The sequence below is a fragment of the Diplotaxodon limnothrissa genome, linkage group LG12, assembly GCF_057381915.1.
Source record: "Diplotaxodon limnothrissa isolate DT_005_m linkage group LG12, D_limnothrissa_male_GT1.1, whole genome shotgun sequence".
Classification (NCBI taxonomy): Eukaryota; Metazoa; Chordata; class Actinopteri; order Cichliformes; family Cichlidae; genus Diplotaxodon; species Diplotaxodon limnothrissa.
Window position 1 is genome coordinate 39,334,114 of NC_140607.1, and position 22,770 is coordinate 39,356,883.

A 22,770-nucleotide genomic window follows, 5' to 3' on the forward strand; every position below is an offset into this window, starting at 1 on the left:
GTAGTTGTGGATCATTTCACCAAATATGCCCAGGCATAAGCGACAAAGGACAAGTCTGGGAAGTAAGCTCTTTGATAACTTTATCATGCGCTTCGGTTTCCCATCCAAAATACACCGTGACCAGGGGAAAGAATTTGAGAACAATCTTTTCCGCAAGCTTCAAGGCTACTGCGGTATCAGCCATTCTCGTACCTCCCCATATCACCCACAGGCCAATCCTGCAGAGCGCTTCAATAGGACACTCCTAGGTATGCTCCGGACACTTGATGAATCTCAGAAGTCAAGATGGAAAGACCATTTGAACAAAGTAGTTCATGCCTACAACTCGACTGTGCACGAAGCAACAGGATTTTCTCCATTCTTCCTTCTCTTTGGCCGTGAACCAACCTTGCCTATCGACCTGCTCGTCCCAAAAAGAGAAGAAGAGAAGAGTCAATCACACATTGGCTATGCAGAGAAATGGAGAGGAGTTATGCAAGAGGTCTACGCAATTGCGAGGCAGAACATGAGAAAGATTGCAAGAAGGGGACAGAAAAACTACAATCAACGTGCATGGAGCTCTGTGCTTCAGCCAGGTGACCATGTCTTGGTGAGAAATCTCACACCCAGAGGAGGTCCTGGGAAACTGCGCAGCTATTGGGAGGATATGATTCATGTCATCACTGAGAGGAAAGGTCCTGATAGTCCAGTGTATGTGGTTGAGCCACTGCAGGGGACAGGAAGAAGACGAGTGTTACACCGTAACCTACTGTTGCCGTGTCCTTACCTGGTTGACGAGTCTGGGGTGTGCGAAAGCAGCCTGAAAGAGAAAAGCCGTGGAAACAAACGGAGGCAGTCAGCAAGAAGACATCATCAGACCAAGCCCGATACTGACCAAACAGACACAGGCAGTTCTAGTGAAGATGACTGTCACATGTGGACAGCACTCAGATATGCCGATCCACCCGTCAACCCAGAAACAGAGGATTTCTGCCCCCGGAGTGACGCACTCGGAGAGAAGTCTGAGCCTGCTTTCAGAGCACAGGGGCATCCTGAAGAGGAACAGGTGGAGGAGAGACGCAGTTTGGAGGAGGAGGTTGAAGCTCCAGCTGTTGGACCCGAGAGTGAGCAGAGTGAGGCTGAGACACGGAGGCACAAGCCAAAGAGAATGAGACAGCCCCGGCGTGTCTACACATATGAAAAACTAGGCTAGCCAACCGTCCAGCAATGGAGCACGTGCCCTGTCAGTGTGAACATCCATCCATCCATCATTCCTCTGTCCCACCATCATTCATGTATCCTTTACAGTATCAATAGATATAACAGAAAAACACAGAGTCAACTTCACAAGAGAGTTTAATCTAAGCGTAACATTACAGTTGCAGTTCATGTTGATGTGGTATTGACACACAGTTAAAAGAGAAACAGGTACTCTGAGCATTATTACTATAATAAATAGAGGGAAGGTTTATCATTCTAGCGTCAAAGAGTTAAGACAGTAGTGGGTACAATACAGGTTTAATGAACTCATGGTTTTGAAGTGTGTAATCACATGATGTTGGGGTGTAAATGGTATTCTCCTTGTCCCACTGCGAAGATTCGGCGGGCCCACCAATACTTCGAGGGATAACCCACCCTTCAGTACAAAAGGACTATGAACATTTAGTTTTGTATCGTGACCATGAGAGACTTGTCCTGAGATACTAAGAGATGGTATAACCTCTCACCCAGTAATGTGTAATATGTGTGGAAATACTTGTTTGCTCGCTCATCTTCGGTTAAATGTTCTATTTTTGGTAAAATGACAAAGATTAGAAAGAAAATGTGTGGCAACATTTTTCTTTTGTGGGGGAGGGTGTTGCGCTCTAAAAGTAGTTATAAAACTTACATTTTTCTGAATCGTTGGGAAAATCTTTAAAGACTATTCTTATTTAATTGTGTTTTGTTTTTGGACACATTTCTAGTTAACTTTTGTAGTTTACTGGCTCCAGGAGGTCAGAGTTCAGACGTGTGATGTCATCAGTAAGCGCAGAAGAAAAAACAGTGTCTGAGACGTGAGAGAGCGATGTTTTGCTGATGATAGGCTATGCTGCCTGTAAACTCCAAACCTGAACTGAGGAGAATAAAGTTGCAAAAAACAGGAGAGTGGAGTCATGTCTCTCTGAGGGTGCAACACAGGCATGCACTCAAAGACTAACCCTAAACTGGAAGACTGACGTGGAGTCTCACGCAGTGATCCCGCGCCGGTGGAGGCTTCACCACACCATTAAGTAGCTCCCTCCGCTGACGCTGATCCGCTGCAGGTGTGTGGCATCCTCCTTGGGCGTGGCCAATCATCCACAGGCCTGACGGTGCTGTAGCCCGGCCTCCTGGCCACAGCCACAACCACACACACACCCACACCCACACACATACACATACATAGACACATGGAACAAAACCCCAGACAGCAGAACAGAGCACCCACCAAATAATACCAATAATAATAATAATAGCGATAATAGTCCACACTTCTCACGGACCCCGAGTCCCCAGAGCTGGGTCCGTGACAGTGACACGCCGGCATGTCTATATCCCTGCAACATCTGTCGGACGGACGGTCGGTCAGTATGAGTGAGCATGAATGTGGGTAACTGTGCTCACCTCCACCCAGAAGTGGGCGTAGCTGCCCAGGGCTGGTGCTGGCACACCTGTTCCTCACCTGCAGATCTTTGCCCAGCTGAGGATAGCTGCAGACCACAGGGAGAAGGCTGGTCCACCGACGGCCTGCTCAGATGTTAGCTATTGGCTTACACTGAACCCAAATGAAACCTCACAGCGCTGTTTCACACTGTGAAGACGGCATCAGCCAGACATTCAGCACGCATTAGGCGCTGAAAGCTTCACTACAGCAAGCCTGCACGCTGTACCCCCGTGGGTCACGCCCACCGCCAAATGTCACGGCGTGTGACCGAGACACGCCGACCAGTGTGACAAAACCGCAGCGAGAACACACGGCTCTTTAAAAGGTGATGACCAGACAACAAGGCCTCACAGAAACAGATATACAATCTACACACACACACAAAATGTGTTGTGAAGTTCATGGCATCATTGTAAAAGCAGATCACTTTCTGCTTGTGCACACACAGCATTCCTTCAAGGGATATATCTGTCTGCCACACACACACACACACACGCACATACAGACACACACACGCACATACACATACAGACACACACGCACAGAGTTGTGAATTGTGCATGACATCATTATAAACACAGATCACTTCCAGGCTCGGTTTTCTTCCACTGAGTGAGTTACTGTTCCAGCACACACCCTGTCATGTTTCCATCCACCCAGAGGACGTTAAATCCACTCACATTCATCCGTTGCACCCAGAAAAGTGTAACTACATCTGCTGCCTCATTAACTCCTGCCCCACCCTAAACCTGAGCTCGGCTGCAGTCAGCTCACAGTTAATGTCCTGAAATGGATGAAAACCTCAGTGTGGTTCAGTGCGGACAGGTGATGACAGGTCTGCAGGCCGCGTGCTGTCTGCAGCTTGTTTTGTGGTTTGGGTGAAGTTTAACAAGCTTTGCCTCCTTCCAGGATTTACTTTGGACCCGACTCTATCACCTGTCACTCCACTCAGTGTCACATCACAATGTGTTGTTGCTGGACAACAGAGCAAAATGAGTCAATTTTATAATTAAGGCTCTAACAATGGGCCATTCCCCTTCTGTTGGCCAGAGTCATGTGACTCTCTGGCTTTCTTTTGCAGCCACAAAAATGAGCAAAGTCAATGTGAGGTGATGGAGCGAGGTGCATGCAGGTCCTCCACACTTGAGTTCCTTCATTTTGTTTACAGCACTTTTATTCTTACTTTTTCAGTCTCTGATAGTGCTGAAACCTGCAGCAGTGAGTCAGTCCCCACAGCCGTTTACAGCCTGTGTTTGTGCTGTTGGAGCCTTTTGGAGCGTTTTTAATGACATCACATGACCAATAATGTGACTGCTGTGAGGTCACTGTGCTGACAGGCAGAATCAGCTTCACTGAGTGAAACTGGGATGTTATTTGAGTGTTACTAACAGTGTGGGGCGTGAGAGGCTACATGGATGACCAGCTGTTCATTGTAAAAGTACCATGTTTTTACCATGGACCCATTTAGCTACGCTAACCCTGGGCTGCTGATTGATGTTAATACCAACATAAGTGGGCTCTCATGCATGTTGACATTGCTGCAAACACACTGAACATGTAGAGATAATTAAGCCTGCCCAGTCCAGGAATTAACTCATGGAACAGTTAGACATTACAAACCAGCAGCGTATAATCATCATAACGAAGACTTTGTTTATTCGACTGCTGAACTATATCACAGTATTTGTCCCCCATTTGTCCTTCAGCTCTTAAACTAATGATTTTGGAAAAACCCAAATATGATGCAAGGACCCAGGAATGCATTATGTCAGTGTAAGGCCTCACAATGATATAAATACAGACACATGTGTGTGTGTGTGTTTAACACCCTGCAGCAGCATCGCATCACGCCCCGAGAGGGCTGAAATGTCAAACATGTGTTAACACCCAACTGTCTCTCTCACACACACACACACACACACACACGTGCACAGATACACACACACACACACACGTGCACAGACACACACACACTGATGTTTTGTCAGCATCGTAAAGGATTTACAGAAATCAAATCAGATGATGTGTGTGTGTGTGTGTGGGGGGGGGGGGGGGGGGGGGGGTTTATTACATAAAGGGTGTGACGGACGGCTCGTGTGTGTCCTGTGCAGAGGTGTGGGGGGAGAGACAGTGTTTGTCTGAAGCACCGTGAGCTCCGATCAAAGGTTTGTTCCATTTGCTTCAGTTCTTCTCAGCTTTAAACTTTCAGTAAAAATGCTTCTAAATTTTTATATTTTAAATTTTTAAGGTTTGAATTTGTAACCTTCAGTCCAGGAAAGAGTTTGTCTTTAGTTTTTAGTCCTGTTTAACTTCTGTTTGTGGTCAGGGAGGAAATACAGTTTTAAAAGTTTCAGCGTCTCGATAGATTAAAACTTGTTTGCTGCTCGGAAAGAGGAAACAGGGAGCAACTTCACAGTACTGACAATTTCTAGAGCCAAAACTTATTGATATTTCTGATTTTTGTCTATAATCTAATGTAATTGATGATGCAATGGTTGTTTTATTTTATATAAACTGCAGCTTGCTGTTTCTACAACACAACAAATTAACAAATTTCCCACACGCGGGACTAGTAAAGGTTATCTTATCTTATCTAACAATAACAACAAATGTGGTTGCTTTACCAGATTTTAACATAATGTGATTTTAAGAAATAGTTTGTCTGGTTTTGACGTCTTTTTATTTATCTAAAAAATTTGAAACTACTCCATTAGAGCAGCCAAAGAGGATACACAATGTTAGCTTACTCAAGGCTGCAGATCCTCTGCTTTATCCTGACTAATGTGCATATTTAGAGGCCCTTGTTCAGGTGTACACCACCTCTTGCCCTATGACAGCTGGGACAGGCTGGATGGATGTTATAATGCTACAGGCTTCATTAGCAGATGGATGACATCACAGCTGTTATGCTCACCTTACATACACACTGTGGGTGAAGCTCAGATTCAATTCAATTCAATTTTATTTACACAGCACCAAATCACAACAGTCACCTCAAGGTGCTTTATATTGTGAGGTAGACCCTACAATAATACATACAGAGAAAAACCCAACAATCATATGACCCCCTATGAGCAGCACTTTGGTGACAGTGGGAAGGAAAAACTCCCTTTGAACAGGAAGAAACCTCCAGCAGAACCAGGCTCAGGGAGGGGCGGGGCCATCTGCTGTGATTGGTTGGGGAGAGAGAAGGAAGACAGGATAAAGACATGCTGTGGAAGAGCGACAGAGGTTAATAACAGATATGATTCAGTGCAGAGAGGTCTGTTAACACATAGTGAGTGAGAAAGGTGACTGGAAAGGAAAAACTCAATGCATCATGGGAATCCCCGGCAGCCTACGTCTATTGCAGCATAACTAAGGGAGGATTCAGGGTCACCTGGTCCAGCCCTAACTATATGCTTTAGCAAAAAGGAAAGTTTGAAGCCTAATCTTGAAAGTAGAGATAGTGTCTGTCTCCTGAATCCAAACTGGAAGCTGGTTCCACAGAAGAGGGGCCTGAAAACTGAAGGCTCTGCCTCCCATTCTACTTTTAAATACTCTAGGAACAGCAAGTAGGCCTGCAGAGCGAGAGCGAAGTGCTCTAATAGGGTGATATGGTACTACAAGGTCATTGAGATAAGATGGGGCCTGATTATTTAAGACCTTGTATGTGAGGAGCAGATTGAAACATGGTGAGATTAAAAGCTCCACCCTGACCGAGGAGAAGCAGGAGCTCATGCTCCATCCTGTGGGTTTGAAGGACTCACACTGCAGCAGGATAATGAACCCAAATACACCAAAGAAGACCGCAGAGTGCTGACATCATGGACCGAGTGGAAGAAGGGGTTAAAGGTCAACTATGTGCAGCGATGTGTTTCTATGGAGGTCAGAGGTCAGGCTGTTGACAGCGTGTGTGCTCCTGTCGTGCTGTTACAGATGAACCTGGCTCTGGTCCATGACAGAGAGCTCATTAAGACGTTCTGGGAGAGGAGGATCGAGACTCAGACTCAGCAAGCTGACAGCGAGGAGCAGAGGATGAGCCAGAGCGCACTCAAAAAGTGAGTGACGTCCTTCGGCCCAGCGGTCAACGCATAACATGTTTCTATAAAACTTCATGATGTGAGGCTCTGGTTAGCATTTAGTCAAAAACTGTGTCTAACCCAAGTTTAGTCATCTTCTTCTTAGTTCAGTTTACTTTTAGTTTTGTAGTGTTGTATTGAAGGTCACACCTGTCTCCATCTTTGCGTACAGCTTCTTTTCTGTCATGAGGCTGGCAGAAAGGTTAAACATATCCAGACTTTCTTTGTGTTAGCTGGCTAAACGCAGTCAGCGATAATGGATATCACTCAGTGATGGTTGTCAGCGTTCCCTCTAAAGTACATGTGAGCTGCTAAACCGAGAGACAAACTGTGTCCAGGCTGTCCTGGGTCTGCCCGGCTCTCCTACTCATCAGTCAGTTATTTAATCAAGACGACAAAGGAGGCAAAGTGAGCTGAGACAGAGAGGGGCAGTTTGTTTTCCTCGCCAAAGAGACAACTGCAGGTCCGCTTGTGTTCAGATCTGAGCGGCTGATGGAAATAACTCCAGACTATGGTGATGTTTATGCACTGACTGCACAGTCAGGTCACAGTATGATGGACAGGCTTTCATCAGCTTGAGTTTGAGCTGATGGGTGAAACGTTGTGAGGGACCAGCGAGCGCTCGCTGCACGTGTTTTACTGCAGAGAAAAGTGAGACGCTTCAGCTGCTTGTTCCACCTGAGCACACGGACTGGCGTCCTCACGGGTTTCAGTTACTGTTATTCTGGTGGAAAGGTTTTTGGACTCTTCTGTTTTACAGGATGTGGCGTCCTTCATTTGTAATGTCACTGATCTTCAGTCTAAACGGTTTCGTTTTCATGGTTCGTTCCACTCTCAGCTTTAATTTCTTGCATTTTATTTGTCTCTGTGTGATTCGCTGATTATTCTGTGGTCTGGTTACCTGTCAGCACTCAGCCTGTCCTTTGTTCTCTGGGTGTAACTGGGTTTTATGGGACAGCTGGAGCTCCCTGCCCACTGAATGCTCTGCTGTCCTCAGACACACCCTGATAAACGTGCTGTTTGTAATTCACACACTGCGTCTCTCGTGGAGGCTTAAATTACAAACGCTTTCTTTCATCTGTTGAGGTCTTTGAGCCAGACGTCCGTTACCAAACTGAGCATGAATGCGGTTTCATTCGGTGAAGCCATGTGACCTTGTGGCAAATAGACGCATCTAAAAACAGATCCTCTCATTACAAACGGCCTCGTCTCTCGGCGAGCTGCAGGACATACCAACACAAACACACGAGCCTCTAACACCGTCTGGCTGCTAAAGGTGTCAGAGACGATGAGCACTAATGAGCGGAAACATGACCTCGCCTCACCGGGCTCTGAAGGAAGCAAAGGAAACAGGACGATGGCGGGCTGGAGTCTTCAAACCAACCGAGAGAGAGACAAGTTGTCTCCAGGCTGTCCTGGGTCTGCCCGGGTGTCCTTCTGATCAGTCCGTTGTTTAATCAAGACAACAAAGTGAGCTGAGACGGTGAGGGGCCGGAAAGCAAAATCCTCCATCGAACAAGAATCAGCACGGCTAACATCCTGCACAGCTCACACACAGGTGTGACACAAACTGGGAGCAGGTTCAAAACAGGAAGCAACTAACACAACACACCTGGTGGAAGGAGGTAAGAGTGAGCACGGTGACGCAGACTCAGCGATAGGGATGGGTATTGATAAGATTTTAACGATTCCGATTCCATTTTCGATTCTGTTTAACGATTCGATTCTCTTATCGATTCTTTTTTTTTAAAAAGGAGAACACTAAAGTCGATTAGCTTAGAACTGTGTTTTATATCTTCTCTTTGAACAAGATAGAAATTGAGGAGTAACATGGCCTTACAAACCCAACAGTGAGATCTTAAGAGATCCACAGCCTACGGCTCTTCAATGGGGTGTCACAGGGTCCCCGGGAAAAAAATTGTAAATGTAAAATAATAAAATAAATATTCTCCTGTAGCAATAACAAAGTTTAACATAAATTATTCTGTAGCAATTACACAAGAATATCCAGTAATGTCCCTGCCTACAATTAAACACATTCACTTACCAAAGTGAAATCGGGGACATCTGCTGTGGCAAATGGGTGCAAGCCTTTGACCACAAACTGAGTCACTGCTCGGTGACATTCGTCTATCCTGGCCTGAAAGGAGACGCTACCGGTAGACTGCAGCGAGAACTGCCAGCATCTGAGCCAGCCAGACTCTGTCTGTCTCATCATGGTTATCTAAATGCACAGTAATAGCAGGTTTTGTAATAAGGTAAATCGCGCTAACATAATATTCAATGCTAATTGATTAGTTACCTGCAGTATTAACGGGAGAGGACGTGGAAACGCTACCGCTGCTGCTGGGTTGAGCTTCACTAGTCCGGAGCGGATCAAAAACACGACATTCGTTGAAAGCAATCGCGTGTTTTTTGAGCAAATGCTTTTGCATGTTCGTAGTGTTTCCTCCCTTTGATGAAATCTCTACTTTGCAAGTATTGCACGTTGCCCTGTTGTCATCCTTTCTCATAAAGTGTAACCAAACTTTTGAGCGTTTGTGCCGCTCAGGCGCCATGTTTCCTACTGGGTAAAAGACGCTACTCAACGTGATGACGTCATTCGGGGCGACTGGAATCGATAAGGGAATCGTTTATAAAAGTGGCAAACGATTCCAAGGAATTGAAACAGTGGGAACCGGTTCTCAACAAGAACCGGTTTTCGATACCCATCCCTACTCAGCGAGAAGGTCAGAACAGGTCAGTGCTGCCACTGATGGAGGACCCTCCTGCCCCGGTCCTGCTGCTCTTTTGATTTATCTTATATCCTCTTATTAAACTTGATCTCCTAAAGTTACATCAGCTATTAGCCCTATCCGCCTTAACCCCTCTCACTCATCTTCCTCCCCCCTTAACCTCAGTTCATCTCACGTAATCCCTCTGCTATCCATTACCCTGTATCCTAATCCCCTACCTATCACTACCGTGTATCTCCTAATCCTTCGGCTATCTATTACCATGCACCCCCCGACTCCACAGCTATCTGGCTCCCCGCTGCCTCTAACCCCGACTCTAGTCCGCGCTAATTGTGTACGTTATGTGTGATCCGAGCAGGGGCTGGAAAAATGTGCTGCGAAGCACCGAGGTGATAATCTCGGAGCGATGAGTGACGGAGGCCGGCCGCGAGCACAGACACAGCAGCTGAATTTAGAAGATATTCTGATATTAATAATCATCTAACGGATGCTTCGGTCTGTGCGTCTGCGTCACTGAAGCCAAAACTAATTTTGTTTCATGAAAGGACATCGACGTGAAGCTCAGCACGCTCAGTTTCTGCTTTTCTCAATGAGCTGCAGCGAGTCCATCAGTGAGGATCTGTGGGGGCTTTTCTCTGCTGACGTGTCCACAGTGTGAGGCCAGAGTGTCCTGATATTAGTGTTAGCTCCACAGCTCCATGGAGCATAAAAATACATATGAGTGCATAATTACAAGAGCTAAACTTATCTATAATTAAATCAAGTTATATTGTTCCTCCACACTCGTTTAATAGATTCATTTATTTTCAAAACATCTGCATTTAAAAAAACATTCATTCATGAAAACTGAAAGAAAACTTGGATCAGATTAAACACAGTGATGAGCCATGAACCCGTGACATCATCACAGCTCCTCCACAGCTTCAGGAGCTCAGATATAAGGCGGCACCTCTTTAGACGGTGCTCCTCCACCCCTCGCCTGCAGCTCAAACACCAAACAAGTAAAACTAAATTTAAAGTTCAGGTAGAAGCTGAGGAGTCGAAGCGTTAGCAGGAGGAGAGGTTGTAACAGTAAAACACACAGAGGTCATCGCAGGCGTGGACGTGCTGGACTAGCACAGGAGAGCAGAGCGAGACACGCCCCGTTCATGGAAGGGTATTTCAGTGCCGAAGAACTTTTATCCAAACCTTCACACTCACGCTCTGATGGAGGCACCTGAGGGTGGAGTGTTTGCCCAAGGACACTTCAACATGCAGCTGGAGGATCCAGGGACTGAACCACAAACCCTGTGGTTAGTAGACCCACTGCAGTGGGAGCAGAAGCTGCAGAAATGGGAGGAGTTACAGACGCTGTGATAGTGTTTAGGTCTAAGTCTAAGCAGAGGGTGTAGCAGTAGTAGAGGAGCCTGAATGGCCACAGTCATAGCAGCAGATGTTGTAGAAGAAGCAGCTCATCAACAGCACAGGAAGTGGCTGCAGTCATATTAATTATATTTAGCAGAGGAGGAGAAAAATGCTGAACGTGACTCTCTGGCTTCTCTAAATCATTTCGTTTTGTTCCTGATCAGCTGACAGGTTAGCTTCATCCTGCAGGTCCTCGCTGCAGATCCCAGACCTTAGCCTGGCTGATTATAATTTAGCTGCACCTCTGCACCGCCTCCTGCACCGCTGCGTCACACTGGTGATTCAGGACCCACAACTTTGAGGTTCGTGGTGATCTCAGAGTGAAGCACATGCAAACAGCCGGTGCAGAACAAGAGGTGCACCAGGAGACGACCTGAAGAGGACATCTGCCAATCATAGTGAGACACTCAGTGATGTCACTGTGGTGCAGTACTGAGCCTGGAGCAATGACCCCACATGTTTTGGTGAAAATGTGTGAAACTGGTTCTGGATGAGTCGCTGGCACTTCTGTGGATAAGAGACATCATAGTGGCGGTGCTCAGCACGCTGAAAGGAGAAATGCTAACCTAAACCAGTGAGCCGGGCTGGACTTGAATCACTCTGATGCTGCTTCAGCAACACCTTTGTGTCAGATGAAGGTCTTAAAGCGTTGGTCAAGTCAAGTATTTATTTATTGTCATTGTCAAGAACAATGAAATTGCGTTTGGGGCTTCCATACAACCCGTAAAAAAATCTCGCATCTCGCTCCTCTGCTCCTGGTGCAGAGGAGCGAGATGCCTACCTGTCCGTCTGTCTGCCTCGGCTGACATCAGGAAGATTATCAGGACAAATGGAATAATCCGAAAAACTTGACAGGAAGGCGACAAAGAGCTGGTGAGGACAGCTGATGGCGAGGGTTGGGTTACACTCAAACATGTGACGCCTCACAGACGAACGTCTGTTATTTCTTTGCCTTTGTGTCCTGGAGTCGCTTCCTGTCTGCCGCACGTTTGTGCACCTGTGGTTGTGAAGCCTTTCAGTGACATAACGTACACCCTGACCCCTCAAACAGCCTCTGTCCTCAGGTGTGTCCCAAAGGAAGGACCAGAAAAAAGTTTGGACTGGCAGGCTGGCAACTTGTGATGATTTGACCTCTCCACCATCTTTAAGGAGAAACGCCTTCTTCCTACAGACAGCAGCCAATAACATCCCATCAGTGACATCAGCAGCCAATAACATCCGGTCAGAGAGTTGAATCGGACGCGGTGCAGCTCAGTTTCTTTGGCACAGAGCAGTGTTCCAGTAGTTTCTGTCAATAAAGATGAAAACTGCAGCACAGAGAATGAAAACAGATGCAGAAGCAACAAAACCTGAGCAGAAATACTGTTTGAACTTATTTAGATGAAACCTTCAGAGGTCCTTCAGGTGAAATCGTATCTGTGAGCACTGTGAGGGAAGTCAAGTACTGAGACTGAAGGTGAAGGATTTGTCTGTGACGTGCAGCCAAACAGAAGAAGAAGAAAGCAGCACGAGGTGTTCTTTCTTCATCGAGCCTCACAGAGACAGGCGAGCACGCTCGTGGGTGTTGGTGAAATAAAAGCGCTGATGCGACAGCGATAACGCCGCAGCTGTCACCAGGACACCAGATCTGCTGCAGACTCAGAGCTCATTAAGCTCTGAAGCTCTGACCTCAGCACTGCTGCACGCCACCGACCACCTCCAGGCATCGCTGTTACGATCAGATCCTCTTAAAATACTGTTAATGAATATGATGACGCTCACCCTGACACGGTAGCTTTAAGGCCGGAACCATAAGAACGAAAACCGAAAGCTGAAGCAGGTGGTTTATAAAAGGTCACAAACCTGCGTGACCTTTGTAGGTCTGCAGAACCACTGCTGAGCACGTGCAGTGTGTGTAACAGCAAGATGGGGGTGGAGTTTGACTACATGGTGTCATGTGATGCGCTGGCATGATGTAATGTAACCGTCCTTCCTGTGTGTTTCAGGCTGAGGGGGGAGTGGCTGGTCCGTCTGGAGAACCGAACCAAACACCTGAAGAACCTCAATGACAACTACATGAGGAAGATGAAGATGGAGCCGTCAGCTGACCAGACCTGAGCCCCCGATAACTCGCCGTAGAGCTGCTGAGCCAACAACCGCGTCTCCTCCTGCTGCTGTGTGAGAGAAATAAAGAGCTGGAAAATAGACACGTCTGTGATTCATTCAGAGTCAGAGTTTGAACGTTCTGTTTTATTTCCTGCATCTCAAACACATCAGTGCATCAGAGCCAGCAGTGTCAGGCTGTGCTGATTCTGCAGCAGGTGTAAAGATCACTGAGACTCACTCTGAAGCCTCTGACCGCCAACATGGCGCCATCTGCTGGACAAACAGGAACAAACCTCGAGGAGGGGCTGAACGTTCAGTCCAGTAAAGGTGGGAACATGAAGGAGTTTCCGACGCCGGCCACATGCAGCGTGTGAACCAATAAATAATCTATAAGTGACCATTAGTGACAAAACCATCAGTCCCCTTCAACACCAGCAAACAGCAGAGCTGGGTCAGTGTTTGGAACGTAACTGAAATAAAAACAACTATTAAATATTTTAAATTCACTCTTCAGTCATTTCAAGTTTTCTCACAGCAGCTTCACAAATACAAACTTTTTAAGTTTTCAGTTGTTTTTCTACAGAAGCATAAAAAAGTTAATTTTATGAATTATTCTCTGCAGAATTTAAGACTTTGGCCACCAGGGGGCGTTGTTTCTGTTTAACATATGTTTAGGAAGTCATAGTGACTTTTTCCCCACCAGTGTTTTTTTTCTTTATTTTGGAAACTTTAGACTTATTTATAAACACATATATTTAAAAATAATGACAATAATAATTTCTGCTTTTTTCTCTTTCCAGCAGTGCAGCATGCAGGGGGGGCTTTAAGGGGGCCCCAGCTGTACCACACAGCTTTAGTTATTAAATACGTCGCACATGTAGATAATGATATGAACATACTCATGAACGACGTTATTATAGAATAATCCAACCCAGCTGTGAAGTGATTTTGATTTGATTTGATATACCTTTATTAGTCCCACAAGGGGAAATTTCATAAGGCTGCCGACCTATTGCCCTCCGACCATACATACATTACACAAACATCACATGGGGAAGACAGGACAGAGAGGTATAACAATGGAAAAAGCACCAGATGAGGAAAGATAAGGAGAAAAAAATATGTGTGTATGTTGTGGTTTTGTTTTTATTTATTTATTTAATTTTATTATTTATTTATTTATTTATTTATTTATTTATGCTCACGGTGCATCGTGTAAAACCGGTTAAAACCAATAAATAAATGTTTAAAAAAAAGAAAAAAAGAAAAAAAATAACTCCCCCCAGACTGAGCTCCAACAGGGAGATCAGTTTGAGAACAGAAAAAACACCTCTGCACATGAAACAACTCTTAATACACCAAAGAAACACATGACAAGCAACAGGGGGGGTAAAGGTGAGAGACCGCCGACTTAGACAGTACATCCGGGCCTGCGTGCGCTGGTCTCCTTGATCCCCGTCAGCATCGGAAGGGAATAAGCGTCGAAGGTGTTTGGAAAGGGAGGGGGGATGAGTGTGTGCATATCAGTGTATATGTCTGTGTGTGTGTCCATAGTTCAGCTGAGACAGTGTCCTTCACCCTGCCAGGCTAACTAAACAGTCTTCCAGCCAACCCAGGTGGCCTTACATGGAATGGGAAGAACAGACTCAACACAGTCATTATCAGGGAGTTGTTGTTCAGCTCCAGCCTTGAGACCGCAGCTGGCGCCAAAGGGGTATCCGCATGAAGTGATGGTGCTTTTACTTTAGTGCGAACAACTCATATGAATTTCAAAGCAGTTGTACAGTCCAACACTGGTCTCTCAATCTCCCGTTGGAGAGCCGCGAGCTTCGCCATACTTGCGTTCTGTGATGTTGTCATTTCTTGTCCTCAAGGAGCCGATTCTGCTCTTGCTCTTGACGAAGGAGGTCGCACTTTTCTCCTCTCCTCCTCCTCTCCCTTATCTTCCCTGCTTAGCCTCTTGTGTCCTTGTCTAGTCTCGTGTTTTTTGTATTAATTTTCCCTGGAAAACTGAGAACTCACGACCGCAGTGAGCTTCTCCAAGATGTATCCAGTCTGCAGTCAGAGATCTTATTCTGAGTATCCACAGCAGCCGTAGCCTCTCCAAGATCTTATCTGTGCTGCACTCAATGAGCCCATTTTGAGAAACTCACTCCTCTCCCATCGTTTCAATCCCAGCGGGCAGCCTTGTGAGGGTTTGAACAGCTGGTTCCGCTTCCTTAATTCTGCGATAAGTCAGGGCCAAGCCAGCTCCGATCAGAACCCTGTTATCATGGTTCATAGGTAGATATCTTCAGCACTCAGGCTCACCCGAGCCCAGACTTCTCGTTGAGAAAGGGGTGTCAATTGCATTTAGCGACCAGTTGATCAAATCCATAATTCCTCTTTTAGGTTTTAGAGAACAGACTGTGAGAGAGTGTTCCAGGGAAAAGTAATACAAAAACCACGAGACTAGACAAGGACACAAGAGGCTAAGCAGGGAAGATAAGGGAGAGGAGGAGGAGGAGATAAGTGCGACCGCCTTCGTCAAGAGCAGCGAGCAGATGATCAGCTTCTCCACAGGTCAGTGAGCGATGCTGGACATGTCCTTAATCAGCTGAAGACAGAATTTCACAACAAATCAGTAACTCGTAATCTACATGATAGAGGACCAGTAAGGCTCTGAGGTCCCTCCCCCCACCCTGGACCGCCCCCGACGACCCCGGGAGCTCCAGTCTGGGGGCGGTCGGAGTGATTCCCTGACAGTCATTATCTTTCATTTTATTGCTGCAGTTACTGGCATAGATTGCCTTTCAGAATAAAACCTAAAACTTCTCGTTCTTGTCAAAGAGTACAGTTGGTGTCGTCCCTGTACGCCCGGCGCCGGCGGTCAGTACAGGCTGTGGATCGGTACCAGGGCGGCGTTTCTGGTTTTCTCCAGCAGTTTCTCCCTCAGCGTTTGTTTCTGGACTTCATGCCAGACGTAGCGAGGGTGCTCCACACGCGGAGGCTGCCCCGTCGGTGTCCACTCCACCTTGCGCCCGTCCTCATCGCGCTGGACGTGGTCAGGCGTCAGCGCCACCAGTGTGTTGAAGCACACGCCGTCCGTCTTGCCATTCTGTCGGCCGTTGTGCTGCAGACTGAGCACGCCCAGCGTGTTGACATCATGGTCGTAGTAAGCCGACTGCATGGCTTCCTGCACCACCATGTTGGCCGCCCAGGTCACCGCGTGGGTCCTCACCGCCGCCGCTGTTGGGAGGTGGGGCTCCGGGGCTGCCAGCAAAAAAATCACGTCTGTAATATTCTGGATATTTATCATTGAGGTATTTATATATATTAGGACTGTTTCTTATATTTGTAACTTTCTAATATATTGCATTATTTAATTTAGTTCAGTCTGTTACTGAGGCTCAGGGTCCTACTTAATTACAGGTTATTTAGGAAGATGTCACACTTAAAACACTTTAACTCGGCCGTGTTTTCAGGAAAAAAGCCAAACTGTAGAGTGCGTGAAGTTTTCTGTCAGTGCTAACGAGTGAGTTTGGTACCTCTGATGAGCAGAACCCAGATGTGCTCCTCAGCACCGACGAAGACCAACATGAGTCTCTGCACCACGTGACGGCAGCTCAGGTCTAAGGGTAGCGTGACAGGATGGCAGGGACTCAGACGGTACCTGAAGGCAGCACGGCAGGAAAGTCAGGAGTCGCCACGTCAACATTGTACAGATCAAAAAGAGGCTGAACAACTCAGATAAAGGAAGTTTTTAAACACACTGAGGTTAATTATGGAGTTCCACAGGGTTCAGTGCTAGGACCAATTCTGTTTACATTATACATGCTTCCCTTAGGCAGCATCATTAGAAGACATAGCATACATTTACACTGCTATGCAGATGACACCCAGCTCTATCTGTCCATGAAGCCAGATAACACACACCAATGAGTTAAACTGCAGGAATGTCTTAAAGACATAAAGACCTGGATGGCCGCTAACTTTCTGCTTCTTAATTCAGATCAAACTGAGGTTATTGTACTCGGCCCTGAAAAGCTTAGAAATATGGTATCTAAGCAGATTCTTACTCTGGATGGCATTACCTTGGCCTCCAGTAACACTGTGAGGAACCTTGGAGTCATTTTTGACCAGGACATGTCCTTCAATGCACATATTAAACACATATGTAAGACTGCATTCTTCCATTTGCGCAACATCTCTAAAGTTAGAAATATCCTGTCTCAGAGTGAAGCTGAAAAACTAGTTCATGCATTTATTACTTCCAGGCTGGACGACTGTAATTCATTATTATCAGGAAGTCCTAAAAACTCCCTGAAAAGCCTTCAGCTAATCCAAAATGCTGCAGCAAGAGTCCTGACAGGGACTAGAAAGAGAGCATATTTCTCCTGTTTTGGCTTCCTGTTAAATCCAGAATTCAAAATCCTGCTCCTCACATACAAGGTCTTAAATAATCAGGCCCCATCTTATCTTAATGACCTTGTAGTACCATATCACCCTATTAGAGCACTTCGCTCTCGCTCTGCAGGCCTACTTGTTGTTCCTAGAGTATTTAAAAGTAGAATGGGAGGCAGAGCCTTCAGTTTTCAGGCCCCTCTTCTGTGGAACCAGCTTCCAGTTTGGATTCAGGAGACAGACACTATCTTTTAAGTGCACTGGTACTCCATAAATAAAACTGATGTGAATTTAAAGTGATGCTGCAGGTTAATCGATAACTAAACTCAACTCTGTGGTGTGTTTCGCTGAGTTTACATACTTCAGTCCAGATTCGATGAGGCGGAGGATGTCCCGCCCTCTGAGTTGGAGCTCTGAATGTCTGTCCCACCACGAGGCCTGAAGAGACTCCTGATCTGCTGCTGACAGACTCTTTAAACTTCCCCCTGACAGAAGAGGAGAGACACGCTCCTTAAACTCTGCTGCCCTTCATGTGATACACATATTCACCCAGCTTCCTCAAACCAGACAAAGCTAACGATGCGTTCAGGGGCTCGGAGTAAAAAGGTCACCCTTCAACACTAATAAAGTGTGTGACCTCTGACCTGTGACCTTGGCCAGGAAGATGAAACGGATCCACTGAGGTCCCTGCTCCTGGATGAGCAGCAAGGTGACTGGCTCACTTTCAAACCCCGCCTCCTCCTTCACCTGCAGACAAAGAGAGCCGCAGCTGATGGAAGACAAAGCCAGGCTTTCTCTGCATGAGCTGGTTCAACAAAACCTGAAACCCAGATCAAAGACATCCCAGCGCTGCTCATCAGCTTTTTATCTGAGTACCCTCACACAAAGAGGTGCGTTTGATGCATCACTCAACACTTCTTCTAAAGACCAACCAAGCAGCTCGCTCTTCAGTCAGAGGAGCAGCAATAAGCAAGACTGCTGTTTGTAGCAGGGTGGTGATCACAGAGAGGACGGAGATCCTTTCACAGCATTACGTCCTCCTGAGCCGAGTCTGGGATGGAAAGCACGAAGTTCTGTGCAGGCCGGCTCGGACTGCTGCGCCTGTGATCCGACACGGATAGCAGGAAAAGTGTGACACTGAATTTATAGCTGAAGCAAACATCTCACAAAGCTGCTGCTCAACACAGGGCAGCTTTAAATACTGCAGCAGAAATCAGAGGCAACCTGGAAACTCATCAATGTGCAGTCCCTTCTAATGATGGCCTTTAAAAAAACTACACATTTAATTTAAGTTCCATAAAGCTTCATGTCATCTCCCAAATATCATCTTTAATGAAAGAAAACACTGAAACGGACTTCCGATTTGAACGTCACTGTGATGGCAGCACCTCGAGGTGAATAAAGAAGGGGGTGAGCGAAATACACCAAACCAATACTCGGAGGTGGCAATGAAGTGGTAGTTTAACGGTGGGAAAATAATGATAGCTTCCAGGCTGATACCTTTCTCCTCTCACTGCAAACCTGCTGCCGCACACTGTGAATCAACCCCAGCAGGCAACGGCTGAAATATGGCTGACTTGGACACTGTTACAGGAAATAAAAGACTTTCGCCAAGAAAACAGTGCACAACTGGGGAGATCAAGGAAGAAATCCTAAAGGTGAGCGCCAGACTGGACGAGGCTGAGGGCAGGATCGAGAACACCGAGGTCGCCATGATTGAAAAAATAAAGCTACAGGTGAAGGTTGTAACAACCCTTATTGTGTTATCGCACCACTAGGGGGGTTGCCCTACTATTGTAGTAGTTGGGGGAGTCTCCTAGTGGGTGTGTGAGTATAGCGTGGCAGCCATTACATGCTGCTCGTGTTCTGCTCTCAGGACAGACCTCACCATTGTAACGGCCTGGCGCCGGGATTACCGATCCCCGCACATGTATGTACGGACAGAGTAGAGCCGTGGAGACCTGGCTTGTATGGTCTTATGTTGCTGACAATGAATAAAGGTCTGTTCTTTAATTTAACTGACTGGCTTCGAGTTATCCGGCTAACCTCCACACCTCATGCCCGCTGGACCTGCTAGCCGCTCCTTCCTCGCCAGACTGCTGTTACAAGGTGGAGGATAAACTGACAGACCTACAGAGCCGTACAGGAAGAGAGAACAAATGCATTTCTGCTGTACCCGAGACAGCAGAGCGGGCTCTACAACAGTGAGTGAGTTTGTTGAGAAGTTGCCGCGGGAAGGCCTGGGGCCGTCCAAAGATGAACTTGACGTACGCATCGAACGGGCGCACCACCCCCAGGCGACGCTCCCCTGCGATCTATTATTGTGAAATTCCTCAGCTTCAAAACAAAGGAACTTCTGCTTCGTACGGCATGGCAGAACAGAGGATTTACCTCCAACCAAGTGAGCTTGGACCCTGACTAACCCCCCGATTCTAAAAAAACCAAGAGAATACGCCAACGTGTGCGAGACCCTGAAAGAGCAGCAGATCCCCTCCAGCTTAGCTAAGGTGAAATATACCGATAAACAAAGATTTACGACACGGCAGTGGAAGCCAATAAGTACATGTCCAGTAGAAGCTACGCTGTGAAGCTCGTTTAATCAGCAGAAACAGCTTGTTTACAGAACCATCAGTGGATCAGGCAGAGACAGTAAGAACAGCAGGAGGGGACCAGACATTAGCACTGTTCACCGACGACCTACTACATCCTGTCCCACACAGGCACTCCCCAAAATCATGGAAATGCTCTCAGAGTTTCTCGGGATACAAGGTTAATGTAAACAAAACGCAGGTACTAACTCTAAACTACGATCCACCAATCGAAATGAAGAATCACTGTAAATGGAAATGGGACGCAGGTAGCATTAGGTACGTAGGGGGGTAATACATCGTGACGTCACCAAAATGTTTGATGCCAACTATGGTCCTGTGAATGAATCCATAAAATCTGATATACAAAGATGGGATCCCTAATTTCCCTCGGGATTAATAAAGTATTCTGATTCTGATTCTGAATCCCATCCCTTTATTGGACCTACACTCTAGGATTGAAGCCATTAGATTAAACATGCTGTATTTGTTTCGGTCGCTACAGATTCCCACACCACAAAAACAGTTTGTGGAGTGGGATAGACTGCTGTCAAAATACATTTGGAAAGGGAACAAAGCCAGAGTTAAATATAAAACCCTCTAAGTCTATGAGAGTATTACTGTGCAGCTCAGTTAAGGCCATTGATATGTCTCTGTTGTTTAGATTACACTGTGGGATGGAAAGATCTGGAAGGAACAAATGTTAAAGTAATACCAGCTACAGCTTTAATATCAGACACAAAGCTACAGAACAAAACAAACCTGCCAGATGAACCAACACTACGAGTAATGATATCTGCTTGGAGCGAAGCAATAAGAATTTGTGGTTTGGAAATGCCTCTAAAGTCTTTAGATAGTGCGTATATGACTCAGACTTTACCCTGAATCAGTGCGATAAGAGCTTCAAGAACTGGAGTCCAACAGGCCTAACCAATTATTATCATCTGTCCGCAAGGGGGCATTTCAAAGCTTTGAAACCTTAATAATGCGAAGCTAACTTGGCTGCCCCACTACCCCCAACCCAAGTTCTTACGGGTTTTATATTTCAACTATAAGTTTACAAACCTGAAAGCAAAAGCAATGTAGAGAGTCATACTACTGTTATGTTCAATGTACTTTCTTAATAAAAGAGTTAAAAAGACAAGAAAACACTGAAACCCCAAAACCTGCAGTTCCTCTAATGTCCACCTGGGGCTCCACAAAGTCTCTGATTATGAATTTTCAGACATTTTATTGACATACAAAAAAAAAAAAACATGTTCACACAGGTGACATAACACTGAGGTTAAAGCCAGATCACTCCTCCTCCTCGCCTCCTGATGTCTGCAAAGCAGTGTTGTTTTGTCAGGGCAAGCAAGGAGGGCAGTGCTTACCCAATGAAAAAACAAACTGTTATTTCAGTATTTTGACTTTTTCAACCTTAAGTGATCGTATTTGGTCAAGTGGGAGGAGTTAATTAATGCTACATATCTTGGTTAGAAAGTTGGGAAGCTGCATTCACAGACCTTATGCAAACATCACACAAACACATATCTGCTAATCAGTGCTCAGTAATATCTGAACTGTAGCTCCGCCTCCTCGGATGCTTTGTTTCTACAGTGACATCACAGCAGGCATATTATTGGTCACATGATGTCGTTAAAACGCTCCAAAAGGCTCCGACAGCACAAACACGGTCCAGAGGTCCAGTTCAGGGACTCCCATTAGTTAAGGTGAAGCCTAGCACAGCTAGCTGCTACAGCCACCTGTACCACCATCTACCTGTCAGTCAAAGAGGCCACGCCCCTATTAATGCAAATTTTAAGCCTTAATACAATTTGAACAGGTGAGTAATAGAAACGCTCTTCCGCATACAGCTGTTATGAAGGAGTATATGATCCACAGAGACCAAACTGTTTGTGTATCAGGCTGTAAACAGGTTTGTTTTAACATGGGAGTCTATGGGGACTGACTCACTGCTCCCCCTGCTGGACGCTGGAGGAGCTGCAGCTTCAGGCTCCTCCTCACTCACCTCCCTCTTCATTGCCTCCTCCAGGCTCTCTCCCACCTCCACCCTCCCAGCAGGAAGATACCACTGTTTGTAACAGTCCGGTTTGGCCTCCTGGACCATCAGCACCTCCTCCTGAAGGAGTGTTAATTAATTAAATAATTGATCATTTAAGGGTATTGATGAGACTGAGTGGCTACCTGTGGTGACCTCTGTTCACCTTTTCATTGAAGATGACAGCACAGACGATGTAGGTGACGTTCTTCCTCAGAGTGGCGGGTTTGCTCTGCTCCAGGCCCACATCACACACAGTGACCTCTGACCCCTGCCCACTCAGCAGCCTCTCCACCTGCTCCTCCACCTGCTGCTGTTCCTCAGCTGTCATCTCCATGTCTGTAAGAGGAAGAACAGAGAGCGTCTTCATCAGCTAAAAAAAACACCTCAAAGCTCGAGGCTGTGACTGCAAGCGCGCAGAGGCTCACCTGTGATCCAGGTGTGGTGTTTCTGGTCTCTACCAGGTGTGACAGAAGCTGGGAGAGCTTCCTTACTGTCGGATCTGAATCCTGAAAACTGTAGTTCACTAAAAGTACTAAGTTACTTTCTCCGCAGGTACCGGCGTCATAAATCACGGAAGCCTTCCCCCGGAAACAGATGCCGGTGATAAAAGCACGAGCCCAACTGCTTCAGCTCGCCTGTTTTGACATTTGACTCCAGAAGGTGACACCGGAAGTGCTACTAATCTTCCTGTTCCGCGCCGCCGCAGTAAGAGCTTTTAACCCACTCGAACACCCCCCACGGGCGATTTGGACGGTACAAATTAAGATGAATACATCAGAAGGTAACTGAGCTCTAACCAATCAGGAGC

The 22,770-nt window shown here is 46.4% G+C and overlaps 2 protein-coding genes across 2 annotated transcripts; one reads left to right on the forward strand and one right to left on the reverse strand.

The window, feature by feature from the left end:
• Nucleotides 1-4,775: 4,775 nt before the first annotated feature.
• LOC146622104 (protein FAM240B) lies at nucleotides 4,776-13,034 on the forward strand. The gene is made up of 3 exons (XM_085366942.1): nucleotides 4,776-4,827; nucleotides 6,581-6,702; nucleotides 12,848-13,034. The coding sequence occupies exons 2-3, from the start codon at nucleotides 6,581-6,583 to the stop codon at nucleotides 12,957-12,959; spliced, it is 234 nt and encodes a 77-aa protein (XP_085223068.1). The 5' UTR covers nucleotides 4,776-4,827; the 3' UTR covers nucleotides 12,960-13,034.
• Nucleotides 13,035-15,717: 2,683 nt separating this feature from the next.
• Nucleotides 15,718-22,574, reverse strand: nudt18 (nudix (nucleoside diphosphate linked moiety X)-type motif 18). Its single transcript, XM_085366943.1, has 7 exons — nucleotides 22,388-22,574; nucleotides 22,126-22,298; nucleotides 21,930-22,040; nucleotides 17,975-18,077; nucleotides 17,692-17,815; nucleotides 16,475-16,599; nucleotides 15,718-16,199 (listed from the first exon to the last, which is right to left on the reverse strand). The coding sequence occupies exons 2-7, from the start codon at nucleotides 22,294-22,296 to the stop codon at nucleotides 15,817-15,819; spliced, it is 1,017 nt and encodes a 338-aa protein (XP_085223069.1). The 5' UTR covers nucleotides 22,297-22,298; nucleotides 22,388-22,574; the 3' UTR covers nucleotides 15,718-15,816.
• Between the last annotated feature and the right edge of the window lie 196 nt (nucleotides 22,575-22,770).